The 13,639-nt window shown below is 38.0% G+C and overlaps 1 protein-coding gene across 1 annotated transcript in view; it reads left to right on the forward strand.

Annotated features, from left to right (window-relative positions):
• The window catches only part of CSMD1 (CUB and Sushi multiple domains 1), a 1,215,136-nt gene that overhangs the window by 1,042,665 nt on the left and 158,832 nt on the right, over positions 1–13,639 (forward strand). Inside the window, exons 45-47 of the mRNA XM_017887857.1 lie at positions 590–778; positions 6,234–6,380; positions 10,654–10,842. Of these exons, the coding sequence (XP_017743346.1) occupies positions 590–778; positions 6,234–6,380; positions 10,654–10,842 (525 nt within the window). The remainder of the gene's footprint in view (positions 1–589; positions 779–6,233; positions 6,381–10,653; positions 10,843–13,639) is intronic.

Here is a 13,639-nt window from a genome sequence, read left to right on the forward strand (position 1 = left end):
TCCCTGGGCTATGTCTCACCCAGGGCATGAATCCCAGCTTCGTCCAGCATATCCATTGCCCTGTATAATGTGATTGTACCAGAACGACAGGATACATAGGATTTGTGCTGTCTACAGCATCAGGCATCACTGGGGCTCTTGTAATGTATCCCTGAGGATAAGGGGGTACTACTGTATATTTAAAGCCAAGATAAATATGAGTTTTCTTTTCTTATCGCATAACATTTCACCGTATTTCTGTAATACTATTTTGAAATGGTGAGGTTCTTCTTTGTAGTAGAGTTAGGAAATCTTGCATTGTATGATGAAATCCATGATGCACCTACCCTAAATTAAGGTGTGTGGGAGATGCAGGGGCCGAAGGAGTGTGCAGGCTGAGTGGAGAGAACTGCAAAGAGAAAGATGCACAATTCTCATGGTTATTCAATGTTGCTCTCCCTCTGTGTTTGTAACCGGTATTGAATTTGGCCAGAGCTCAATAAGATAGCTTTTTCCTTTCACTGGCTTGTTTATACAGGGATAGAAACTATCCTATTGCAGTTGGAATCATTTTATTAAAGCAAACCTTTGCTGGTACTTTTCTCTCCAGCCCAATGCCCAGCAAATGAAGTCCGGACTGGATCATCGGGAGTCATTCTCAGTCCAGGGTATCCTGGTAATTATTTTAACTCCCAGACTTGCTCTTGGAGTATTAAAGTGGAACCCAACTACAACATTACCATCTTTGTGGACACATTTCAAAGTGAAAAGCAATTTGATGTGCTGGAAGTGTTTGATGGTAAGTTTCTTTAATCTTTGTATACCAGTGACCTCGGTATCATTCATAAAAGCACTATTACAATATTTTAGTAACATAAAGACTTTAATACACTCTTGAGTTAACTTATGTTTTCCCAAAACAAACAAGAAATACACTAGTTTGGGGTTGTACATTCTCAAGAGATCAAGTGGTCTGTAAAACATTACCATATGATTATTGTACTGTATTAGTCAATTTTCATGCTGCTGATAAAGACATACCCAAGCCTAGGAAGAAAAAGAGATTTAATGGACTCACAGTTCCAGATGGCTGGGGAGACCTCACAATCATGGTGGAAGGCAAGGAGGAGCAAGTCACATTTTACATGGATAGTGGCAGGCATGAGAGAGAGAGCAAGAGCAGACGTGTGCACGTGAGAGAGAGCTTGTACAGGGAAAAATCCCGTTTCTAAAACCATCTGATTTTGTGGGACGTACTATCAGGACAACAGCGTGGGAAAGACCCACCCCCATGATTCAATTACCTCCCACCAGGTTTTTCCCACGTTATGAGGGAATTGTGGGAGATACAATCCAAGAAGAGATTTGGGAGGGGACACAGCCAAACCATACGATTGTTAACATTGTCACTTTTCAAACAGTTAGAATGCTTAGCAAAACACCCTGAAAATGTACCGAATTTTCTTTAACCATTATTTAATTTTTTTTTTTTTTTGAGTTGGAGTCTTGCTCTGTCGCCCAGGCTGGAGTGCAGTGGCACGGTCTCAGCTCACTGCAAACTCCGCTTCCCGGGTTCCCACCATTCTCCTGCCTCAGCCACCCGAGTAGCTGGGACTACAGGCGCCTGCCACCTCGCCCGGCTAGTTTTTTGTATTTTTAATAGAGATGGGGTTTCACCATGTTTGCCAGGATGGTCTCGATCTCCTGACCTCGTGATCCGCCCGCCTGGGCCTCCCAAAGTGCTGAGATTACAGGCGTGAGCCACCGCGCCTGGCCCTTATTTAATTTTTTCACACGGTGATTTAGAGAAGATGATCTGAATAGCTCTTTCTCTCTCTCCTATATGTAATATCAATTCACAAGATATTTTAGTAAACTTAGGCCTAGAGGTATTTTAATCATTATTTTACTAGAAATAAGTAAAAATAATGGCTCACAGAGATTTCTAGATGATAAATGCTACAGGAGTTTTTAAAGTGTGATTCTTCAAAATGGTGAAATATGGTTAACTGAACACGTTCAATATGTTTTCAACAATAGTCTTATGATTTTATGCAATTTGAATGAGAATTTTAACAGTGATATGATTAAAAGTAACATGTGGTTGAACTGTCAATTTGAAATGGAAGGAGTGTTAATATTTCTCTTTGTGTAAAACCATCACAGCCCAGAAAATTAGACCAGATACAATTATGGCTGTACGTAATAACAGGGTTTTCATGTATTTTGACAGATTTGTCATTGAGTTCAGATAAATAACAGTCGATTCAGTGAGAAAAATAAATTATTCTAATTGATTTGATGTGTGTTTGTATTCACTTTACTGAGTTGATGAATCAAATTGCTTGTTGGGGTAGACATCACTGAATCAATTAATGCATTTTCAAAAATGAATTAATAACTTGGAAATTAAACTCACATTTTTATATATAGAAACAGAGAACTGGAGAGCAGTATTTTCATTTTCAGAGCATGGCTTTTTTAGTATGTATAGTAAAACAAACATGCATTATTTACAACTTTTCCTTTAGTCTGTAGAGTAGAGAGAAGGAACTCACTAGGCAAGTATAAAAATGGGGTTTCTCTTGTTGAGGAGGAAGGGAGGTAAACTCTATTTGAGGCCTATTAGGTATTATGCAAAAATTAAAATGTAGAGTATCCAGCCTCACAGGCTGTATGTCTGTGTTTGTGTTTGTGTATATATAGACATATATACCCCTACAAAGGACATAAAAATATATTTAAATAATTATTTTGAACTTATGCATGTTCTTTCATTTCACAGTAGTTGAACTGAAATATAGCTGGCTGTGCTTTTAAGTGTCTTACTTTCAGGAGCAAAATATTTATCAATAATTTATGCACTCATGGCTTGCAGTTTGATCTCCTACAAATTTGGACAGATCATAGCCATTATAAACAACAGGCAAAATAGACATTAGAGACAATAGCATAATACTTGCTGTCAAAATTATCAGAGATCAATGACTAGGATTGTTCTGGTCTTAAAATTTTTTCTGCAAAGTGAAAGGTCAGAGTTTTATATGACTTTTTTTAAGTGATGACATTTTTGTTGCAGTAAATGTCATGCTCGTATCTCTCTGTCTTTTTTGTCTTTTTTTTTTTTTGTAAGACAGGCTCTTTTATAGTTCATAGGTTGACCAAAAAACATGTTGTTGAATATATTGATTTTAAACTTTATTATCTCAAGAGTATATTACTCTCTGTGGCTTAAGTAGTGGATATCCCATAATGCTTTTTAAAACACAGTGTTTTAATCATAATGAAACTCGATTGAGAAGGCTGTCAAAATTAAAATTACAGTGTCCACTGGTAGAATACGTAGTTTCCATTTTGGAAACAGAAATGGATGCCTTCCTTTACTGCTGTGCTGGTTTTCTGCACATGCCAATTTGAATGTGTGCTTTTAAAGACTAGTCTTTCTAGAAGGTTAGTTACATTTTAGACAAAGAGAACAGATAGAATGTAATGAGGGTTCAGATGCTGGATTAAGAATACCTATAATTGCCCAGGCTTGGTGGCTCACGCCTGTAATCCCAGCACTTTAGAAGGCCAAGGTGACTGGATCACTGAGGTCAGGAGTTCATGGTCTCCCCATGTTGGCCTGGCCAACATGGGGAGACCATGTCTAACTGCTAAAAAATACAAAAATTAGCTGGGCATGGTGGTGGGCATCTGTAATCCCAGCTACCCAGGAGGCTGAGGCAGGAGAATCATTTGAACCTGGGAGGCAAAAGTTGTAAAGAGCCGAGATTGAACCATTGCACTCTAGCCTGGGAGACAGAGCAAGACTCTGTCTCAAAAAAGAAAAAAAAAAAGAAAAAACCTAAAACTTTACTCTTGAGTTCTGTCATTAAAAATGACATTTCAAAACATCACAAATTCAGGTTAATTAATTTCCCAGTGGCATTTTATCTCAGAATATACATTCTTTTAAACACCGAATAAGCAAACCAACATACCAAACACACTCTGTCTTTGATTATGAAATACAAGCCACTCTTTTGCAGGGCATCTCCCAGGAAATTTAGCCATGACATTTTTCACAGTGAGAACTATTAATATCATTTCTTCTCCTCCTCCTTCACTCTGACCAAAGTCAGCGTTGCCCAGTTATTTAATATGCTAGTTTTGGATTGTGGTTTTTTTTTTTTGTTCGTTTGTTTCATAGTTCTTTCCTAGGGCTGCCATGACAAAGTGCCATACATTGAGTGGCTTCAACAGAATCTTTTCTTTTTTTTTTTTTTTTTGAGACAGAATTTCACTCTCGTTGCCCAGGCTGGAGTGCAATGGCACAACCTCGGCTCACTGCAGCCTGCACCTCCCAGGTTCAAACAATTTTCCTGCCTCAGCCTCCTGAGTAGCTGGGATTACAGGACCCTGCCACTGCGCCCAGCTAATTTTTTGTATTTTTAGTAGGGATGGGGTTTCACCATATTGGCTAGCCTGGTCTCGAACTTCTGACCTCAGGTGATCCACTTGCCTCTACCTCGCGAAGTGCTGGGATTTCACGTGTAAGCCACTGCGCCCAGCCTCAACAGAAATTTCTGTTCACACAGTTCTGGATGCTGAACCTTGAAGCTCAAGGGGTTGGCAGGGCAGGACTCTCCTCTGAGCCTCCCTCCCAGGCTTGCAGATGTGGCCCCCATTCAGGGTGTGACTGTCTTAATCTCCTTTTCTTAGAAAGACACCAGTTATACTGGATTAGGACCCACCCATACTGCCTCATTTAACCTTAGTTATGTCTTCAGGACCCTCCCTCTCTCTCTTTCAAGTCACATTTCCAAGTCCTGAGGGTTAGGACTTGAATGTGTAAATCTGAGGGGGACCCAGTCTAGTCCATAACAGTCTTACTTGAAACAAATCATGAGAACTGCTCCGATTGGGAGTTCCACAGGGAGAGGAGTGTGGTTTCTCAGCATCTTTGCACAAATCAAATTTTATGTATAACAACAAAGTCAGGTGTCACTTCATAGCATTTGTATTATGAACAACAACAAGAGCCGCCTTCTCTCAGTCCATAATGTGTTCCCTAGGAGTGAACTGTGAAATGCAAAACGCCATGAACGTGTTTACCAGGATGAGATCGTGTTGGGCTTATTGACAGAGTAGCGCCGTTGGCAGCCCCAGTGCCATGAAGCAGTTTCTCCTGATAAATGGCTTTGGGTTATGGTGACGAGGGCGATGCTGGGTGACTCTCCGCTGTGCTTTCTTTTCTTACCTATACATTCAGTATTAACTGTGTTGTCTCAGTGTTTTGAAAATAATTTCAAATACCATAGACAGACAGGTGAAAAATGAAAAAACTAGATCTGAATTTCAGGGCTTTGTCAAATTTACTTTAGGCCCTTGTCTTATAAAGAAGCAATGTGTACAGGTAAATTTAGAAGTTTCACCCACATCCAATTCCACTTGTGCCTCTCCTAGAGGAAGTTACATTCTAAAGCTGGAGTTGTATGGGTCATGGTTATGCATGTTTTATAACTATTTCTCTATCTATCATCTACACATACACATTTTATATGTTGCATTTTTTATTTTTTATATAATTGTTATCCTATTATATTTATCTCTAAATATATATTTTTAGTAATAATCTGTTATATTAAGAATTATGTGGATCTGTGTATAGCTAGTTTGTTAATTTTAATGCTGTGTGAATCTAATTCTTTTTCATGGACTCTTCAATTCTTTTTTAAAACTCCAAATTACTAGTTTGATCTAAAATTTACCATGAGAAATCCTGCTGGAATACACATGTTCACTATATAAATAATACTTGCACACATGTGCTAGCGTTCATAGAAATATAATTGAACCTTCAGTTTTACTGGATATTAACCAATAGCCCTCCAAAGTGATTCTACTACTTTATACTTCCACTAGTATTACATGAAAGTTTCTATTTTCCAGTATAAGTGCGATACTGTAAATACTAACCACAATACATATTACTTTCATTTTTTTCAGTTACTGCTGTTTTATAGACAAAGCTCATTTAAATATGATGCCAATAATAGCATATGCACCTGAAATTATTTTTGTAGATTATTGTCTTATTTTTATCAGAAAATAGATCTGTCACTATAGTCATTTGGAATTTGTTGTCCCCTTTTGGAATAATAATATCTGATTGAACACGTAGACTCTACTGTAATCAAAAGCTAAACCTAGTATGCATTTTGTAGGGGCTCACTCATCTCTGAATGTTTTTGTTTTTCTGTTTTACTTAGGTTCTTCTGGGCAAAGTCCTCTCCTAGTAGTCTTAAGTGGGAATCATACTGAACAATCAAATTTTACAAGCAGGAGTAATCAGTTATATCTCCGCTGGTCCACTGACCATGCCACCAGTAAGAAAGGATTCAAGATTCGCTATGCAGGTAAGTAAATGAGGTTTAGATTTTATATGAAAGTATTTTAAAACAGGTGATTTTCATTGAATAAAACAATTTAAGTAGAAATTTACAATATGGCCGGGCACGGTGGCTCATGCCTGTAATCCCAGCACTTTGGGAGGCTGAGGCGGGTGGATCACGAGGTCAGGAGATCGAGACCAGCCTGGCTAACACGGTGAAACCCCGTCTCTACTAAATATACAAAAAATTAGCCAGGTATGGTGGCAGGCACCTGTAGTCCCAGCTACTCGGGAGGCTGAGGCAGGAGAATGGCGTGAACCCAGGAGGCGAAGCTTGCAGTGAGCCGAGATCCCGCCACTGCACTCCAGCCTGGGGGACAGAGTGAGACTCCGTCTCACACACAAAAAAAGAAATTTACAATATAATCCTAATTCTTAAAGATTAATAGTTAACTACAATAGAAATATATGATGGGGAATTATTCTGAATGATTCCTCTAAACTACATTAGGAAATTTGTTGCTTATTATTTAGAATTTTATTGTTAAAATTACAAATTGTTGAAATTCATATCATAGAAAGCAAAGACATTTTCCAAAAGATAAACTAATATAATCAAAATTAATTTTAAATATGTTTAAATGGTAAGGAAACAAACAGGAAAAGGTAATTGTATTTCTATTAATTGCATATAAGTGATGATAATCTCTTTCTATTAATAGTTATGTCTTTCTATCTGCAGGTCTCTTTATGTATGATTCACACCACATATATGTACATACATATATTCGTACAAATAAGCACATACATAATAAGTATATGTTTAATATATATATTTCCTTATCAAAATGTAAATTATTTTGTCCTTTCTCTATATACTTTAATCATTCTCTGCCAGCAGTGATTTATATTAACTAAATCAATTAATAACAAATTGATCAAATCAGTCAATATATTTATTAGACGTTAAATCCTGTATACAATCATCAATGTGATCTGACCACACCAGTCTTTAAATTTTCCTACAGAAGCAGTTGGCAGCCTCTTCATTCCTGAGCCCATTTCAATTACTAAGCAGAAAATCTAAACTTTTCTCAAAACCTCACTCAACAATACACTTGACAACTTTCAAGTTATGTTTTCCCGTGAAAGATGCTCACTGTGTATGGGAAGTGGACAGTGTGTGCTGACGGAGGATCGTTTATTCCTGTGTTGGTGTTTTACGTCTTTAGGCACTAGGAGCATCCAAAGGGAAAAACAGGGAACAGTCTTAAAACAGAGCTTTAAAAAGAAGGTTTCAGCTCACTGTAGTTGGTAGACGTATAAAATGGTAAAAAGCATCAAGATTTTGAAAGGCCCTTGATGTGAGGATAACAGGCATGAAATTCAGACATTCTTCCTCTGGAAGATTTAATAAAATATACTCAGAGTTTTGCTACAAAGACATTGATGCAATGATGGGATTTGCATTCCGCAAATTCCTTGTTCCAGAAAATAGATAGTCAGACTCCTAAAAGTGTTTGAATTTTTCCAGTGTGCAAACATGGTCAGGACAGAGAAAATCATGATCAACATAATTTATCTTGTTTTACCTGCAGAGAAATTCTTAGTAGCCTGGTGATATGATGATACCTTCAGTTGTGAGAACAGTGATCTCTGTGTCTTTCAAAAGGTATTTTCATCGTTGTCATACCACAAGAAAAGCCTCATTGTTAAACTATTTTGGGAGAAGAAGACTACACAATTTTATGTTGTTTAAGTGGAGAGAGAGAGAGAGTGAGAGAGAGACAGAGAGACAGATAGACAAACAGATATGTGTCGTATGTGAATATAACAAATTTCTTATTTATCTATCTCACAGCTTTTTACTTAGAATTGGCGACTCAGTGATCTCTGCTAGGTCAGCACAAGTAATTTTTGAGAATTGATTAAATGAACGTGTCCCTAAAATATTAAGATGTGGGCAAGGGAAATCCAGCCCATAATATGGTCACATGACCACTCATTGCATCACCAACATGTATCTGCCATATGCACTTAAACTGTTGATCGTTCAGGCATGAAAGCAATATAATGGATCACTATAATTGAAAGCTGAGTTTAAAAAGACAAAGAAATGCCTGTCGAACTGTGGTTCTGGACAATTCCATAAACTGTGCTAAGGGCAGGCTGAATTAACAATGCCCTTTCAGTGCTGCCAGAAGCAAATGAAAGCTTCTGTATTGGGCAGGTTGAAAATACAGACTGGTTTGGCATTCACCCCAAAATTCCAGAATATCCACCTCTCCCAGTCTTCTCTCACCCTGGGTACCCATTTGACTTTTCATTCTATATCCTGGCTTTTCCAAGGCTGCCCCAGCAGAGTGGAAGGACCGGGCCCTGGCTCCTCTGAATTCCTCTTCCCACAGCCAGGAGTTGGGCCGGCAGGGCTCGTGCTCCAGTCTCTTTGTATTCTGTGCTATGATTTCCCCTGTGGGGCCCTTTGTGTCTTATTCTAAGTCAGTTAGGAAAGAAGAGGTATTTTGAGAGCCTGGCGATAGAAGAAATACAGTAAAAGAAAATGGAACCTTATTGGAATCTGTAGAGTTAGATGCTCATCCTGCAAATTATCTCTTAACGGATGGAGCTGTGTCATAAAGCACAGGTGACACCCAACGAACCTCATGATCTCACTTCCTGCAGACTTTATTTAACTTATCTATGATTTTGGAGAGGAATCTACAGTCTGATTGTTCTTTCTAATTTATTAACTTTTTTTTTTTTTTGGCTAGCACAGCGATTCCAAGGCACTGGTAATTCAGGGTGCCTGATTGTACTCACACTTTGTCTAAACTAAGTATTTTGGTTCATTCAAAACTTAGAAAAATTTGGTCTAGAAACAACTGGAAGTAGAAAATGGTAGGGCCAAGGGAGTGAATCAAGAGATTCTTATGATAGTGGATTTTCACTGAAGAAAAATCAGCCCATTGTAAAAATGAAATCGTACCTCAGAGCCTCACTCAACTGAGAATATTCTCTGAGGACACTTCTCTTAGGAACACAGTTGACAACTGAGGCCAGACACGTAGCTGTTGCTTCTGCGCACCACTATGATAGAAAACCTTCAGAAAGTTTCTTCTGAATATATTTCCAAGGAAAGGAGCAATGTCAGGCAGTCAGACCTGCATGTGTGTGCTTTTACATGGAAGTCCCAGAGGGAAGTGGAAGATCTAAAATCCCCTTCTTTAAAAAGAAACCAAAGTTCCCAGTTTTTAATGACTTTCTCTGTTGTATTGTTTAAATTCATCTGAAGTGAGTTCCTAGGATTTTGTGCAGTAGTGACCTCACCTTGTGCAGTAGTGACCTCGCCTTGTGCGAATGAAGCAGGTTTCTTTGTCTATTTGTGTAAATAAGATGCAGAGACTTTTAGCCATAGAAATGTGACGTTCTGGGTGAGTGGGACTATTATTTTCACAAATGCCCACCTCTAGTTCTAAAAGTCTCCTTACAAAGGGGATGATTAAAACTATTGTGAGATTGTTATTGACTCAAGAGAATGCATTTTCTTCAAAGATTTCATTCAAATCCCATATATTAAAAAAGAAGGTTAAAATCTACACCATTGTACAGTCCAGAAGTTTCACTCAACAGCAAAAAGGAAAGAAGTTAATGGTCTTGATTAAGAACATGTTATATATTTCTACTTTCTCTGTTTTAACAATACTTAAAAAAACATGGAGAAGATTTTTGTTTCAAAGATGATGCCTTGTGTAGCCCCCTATCACTTCTATCCTGGTGACAGATGTGCTTACTTAAGTAAGTAACCTGCTTTAGAGAGGTTAGTGAGGTCTTTCCAAATGATCCTTCTAGACCAAGCATGTCCAACCTGCAGCCCACGGGCTGCATACGGCCTGGGATGACTTTGAATGCAGCCCAACACAAATTTGTAAGCTTTCTTAAAACGTAATAAGATTTTTCTGCAGTTTCTTTTATAGCTCCTCAGCTATCATTAGTGTTAGTGTATTTTATGTGTGGCCCAGGGAAGGCGGAAGATTGGATACTCCTGATGTTTCTCACAGTAATCAGGATCCTAGCTTCACGCTGACTCACCGCTGCAGGTGATCTCAACTTCAGCGTAGCAGACTTGCCTCTTGACTCTCGAGTTTTGGAATGCTCTTTAGAACAAACTTACCTACTGGTGCTCGTTTCCTACTGACTGGAAATCAGAAGGCATTCGTTTATAGACTCTCACCAAGGCAATGGCACTGGCCATTTGTTTGCTTGTTCACTTATTTGTGTGTGTGTCTGTCTGCCCACAGCACCTTACTGCAGTCTGACCCACCCCCTGAAGAACGGGGGTATTCTAAACAGGACTGCTGGAGCGGTCGGAAGCAAAGTGCATTATTTTTGCAAGCCTGGATACCGAATGATCGGCCACAGCAACGCAACCTGTAGACGAAACCCACTTGGCATGTACCAGTGGGACTCCCTCACACCACTTTGCCAGGGTAAGAAATGCATTTTCATCTCCAGCCTTGTTTCCTATGTATTACTTTCAATTTAATCACTCTCTGAAAATAAGTGAAATGCTAACTAAGGATAAAAGGTAAGGAAAAATTGAGTGTTGTCTTATAACAATACGAATTAAGCCTTCCACTGGCCATGGAAACTTTCCTGACATGTAGTTGGATAGCCTGAATTTGGAGAAGGGTTGGACATTCACTAGATCCAGGGTCAAGTTATTCTAACACTTACTTGTACTTCCTCTTGAAGTAAAACAATGTGTCATCCGCTTTAAGAATCAAAATAATTTTTCTTTACCGCTGTCTTAATTTAAAACATTAATTTCTGAAAACTCATTTTCCTTATTTTAGTTTAAAAACTCATTCTTTGAGCCATAAGCTCTGTCTTTGATTTTGTTTTGTTATTTAAATCTAGGGCTTGTTAAAGTTGATTTCAATATTTCATGCCTTTTTTTTTGCATTTTATCTATCATGTGCATAAAACCAGGTTTTCAAATAAGGCATTTTAATTTTAATTGAAGGCTTTGAAGTCATGAAATTTTCATAGTTTTGTCGTATCAAGGTTTATATTCGTAATGAATTATATTAGTCTTTGAAAGCTAATTATGATATATGAGTGGAAGCTCATATTGACTCTCTTTTGTCTCATTTTCATTAGATATTAGATTTTCTGGTATTGCTTGTGAGACAGTAATAGATCCTTATCACACTTACTGTAGGTTCCTTTGACTATAAGAAGTTGATCAGACACTTAGCCTGTATTATTTATGTTTTACCTCTAAAAATTCTTATTTAATGTAAAATAAACATAGAGATAGATTCAAGCAGCTTACTTCATTAGCAATGATTAGAATGATGATTTCTTTTCTTTACAAGAATACTTTTTCTTTTCGAAGAAGATATGTTTCTCATTTGCTTTAAATGTTCTGTGACTCCGTTTATAGAACAGAGTCGTAGACTCTATTCCTGAAGAGACCTAACTTCAGCTTAGAGAACATGCCATGGTCCCTGCCCCACTGGCACTGGAAACAGAATGCTCATGACAGAGTCACAACCCCCACGGCAGGCTGGACACAGGAAAGGGAGCTGGTGGAATGGGCAGAAACTCCTGAAATCATTTCCTGTCCTCTAGAGGTGGAGTCAAAATAGAGGCTAAGGAGAATGTGCTCTCCAGGCCTAAGCACAAAGGGGTACGGAGAGGGACCTTCATGTCCCAAAGGGACTCGGGTGACGCCAGGCACATGCCAGTCCGTCTTTCTGATTGTTGAGCAAGGAGTTCTGGAAACGGTTTACGAGGTGGAGACACGGCTTGCTCTTTCAGTGAATGGTTGAGAAGCATTAAAGGTTGTCAAATATATAGCTTTGGGATAAGTCTTGACTTCTTTCTTCTCCCATGGCCTCCCCCAGCAGAACTATTTAATGCTAAGTTAAATGATTCAGAAATACCAATAGTGCACACTGTAAATGAGGCTCTTCTGACATATTTGCAGCTGTGGCCAAGGAATTTGTGGGAACATGATCAGGGTATCTCTTCTTTGAGTGGAACATGGCAGAGAGGCAATGGCTTTGTGTGTGGGGGATGCTAGAATGCGCACCACGTTTTAGAAGAAGAGTTAGAGTATCTTCCTTCAGATTTGGTCTTGGCAATAAATAACTTACATGACTTTGTTCTCAAATTATAAAATATTTAAGAAGTATCGTTTTTCTAAAACAGACTTGCAACTTTCTACACTTCCTGTTAACCTTTCTGTTAACCCAGGAGTCAATATGGTTTTGTTTTTCTCTTCATACATGTTGACCTTTTCACTTGGAGGGATCTTAAAAGCAATCTAGTTGAACTACTTATTTTTGTGTATTTGAAACTGAAACACATGAAAGTGAAAGGACTTCATAATCATAAAAATGTTGGTCTAGAATTCACTCTTTCTGTGAGCCTGACCAGTGTTAAAGTGGAATTGTTTCTTGCCAGAAGAAATTATACTTAAAATAGAATCTTGCAAATACCAATTCTGAAAGAATCTATATTTTAAGCACTTAAATTCATTTCCTGTGCAAGAGTTCTTTTAGTCACCTTGTAGATATTTACAATTTGTGTAAAATAGCGTTTTAATTATAATATAAAACTATTTTCATTATATATAGACTGTAATGCTTTAAACAAAAAAATTAGCATAAAGTAGGATTTTTTGAACCTTAAAGTTGTGTGGTAAAATTAAAGAAGCATTTTATCATTTTAAAACAAAATTAAACCTTTAAAATAAAGAGTAAATATAATGATTCTCTGGATAAAGGCCACTGAGAAGGAATTATAAAATTTTAAACAGCATAAGGTTGTACAACGTACATTGGCAATTTATAACCCGACAGTCTTTTTGCTTATGCTTAAAGAATTATTACAGTTGATTTCACTAAATTTAATGTAAAATATAAATGTGTGATTTTTTGCAGTGTGCAACAAAGAGAGATTTTATTTGGTTTAGCCTACATTTTCCTTGTGTTACTTTTAGAATGTGGATTTTTTTCTTTGTTTGTTTGTTTGTTTTTGAGATGGAGTTTCGCTCTTGTTGCCCAGGTTGGAGTGCAATGGCGTGATCTCGGCTCACTGCAACCTCTGCCACCTGGGTTCAAGCAATTCTCCTGCCTCAGCCTCTCAAGTAGCTGGGATTACAGGCACCTGCCACCATACCTGGCTAATTTTTTGTATTTAGTAGAAATGGGTTTTCACCATTTTGCTCAGACTGGTCTTGAATTCATGACCTCAGTTGATCCACCTGCCTCAGTC

Source organism: Rhinopithecus bieti, unplaced genomic scaffold (assembly GCF_001698545.2).
Source record: "Rhinopithecus bieti isolate Rb0 unplaced genomic scaffold, ASM169854v2 scaffold_15838, whole genome shotgun sequence".
In the NCBI taxonomy this organism is placed as follows: Eukaryota; Metazoa; Chordata; class Mammalia; order Primates; family Cercopithecidae; genus Rhinopithecus; species Rhinopithecus bieti.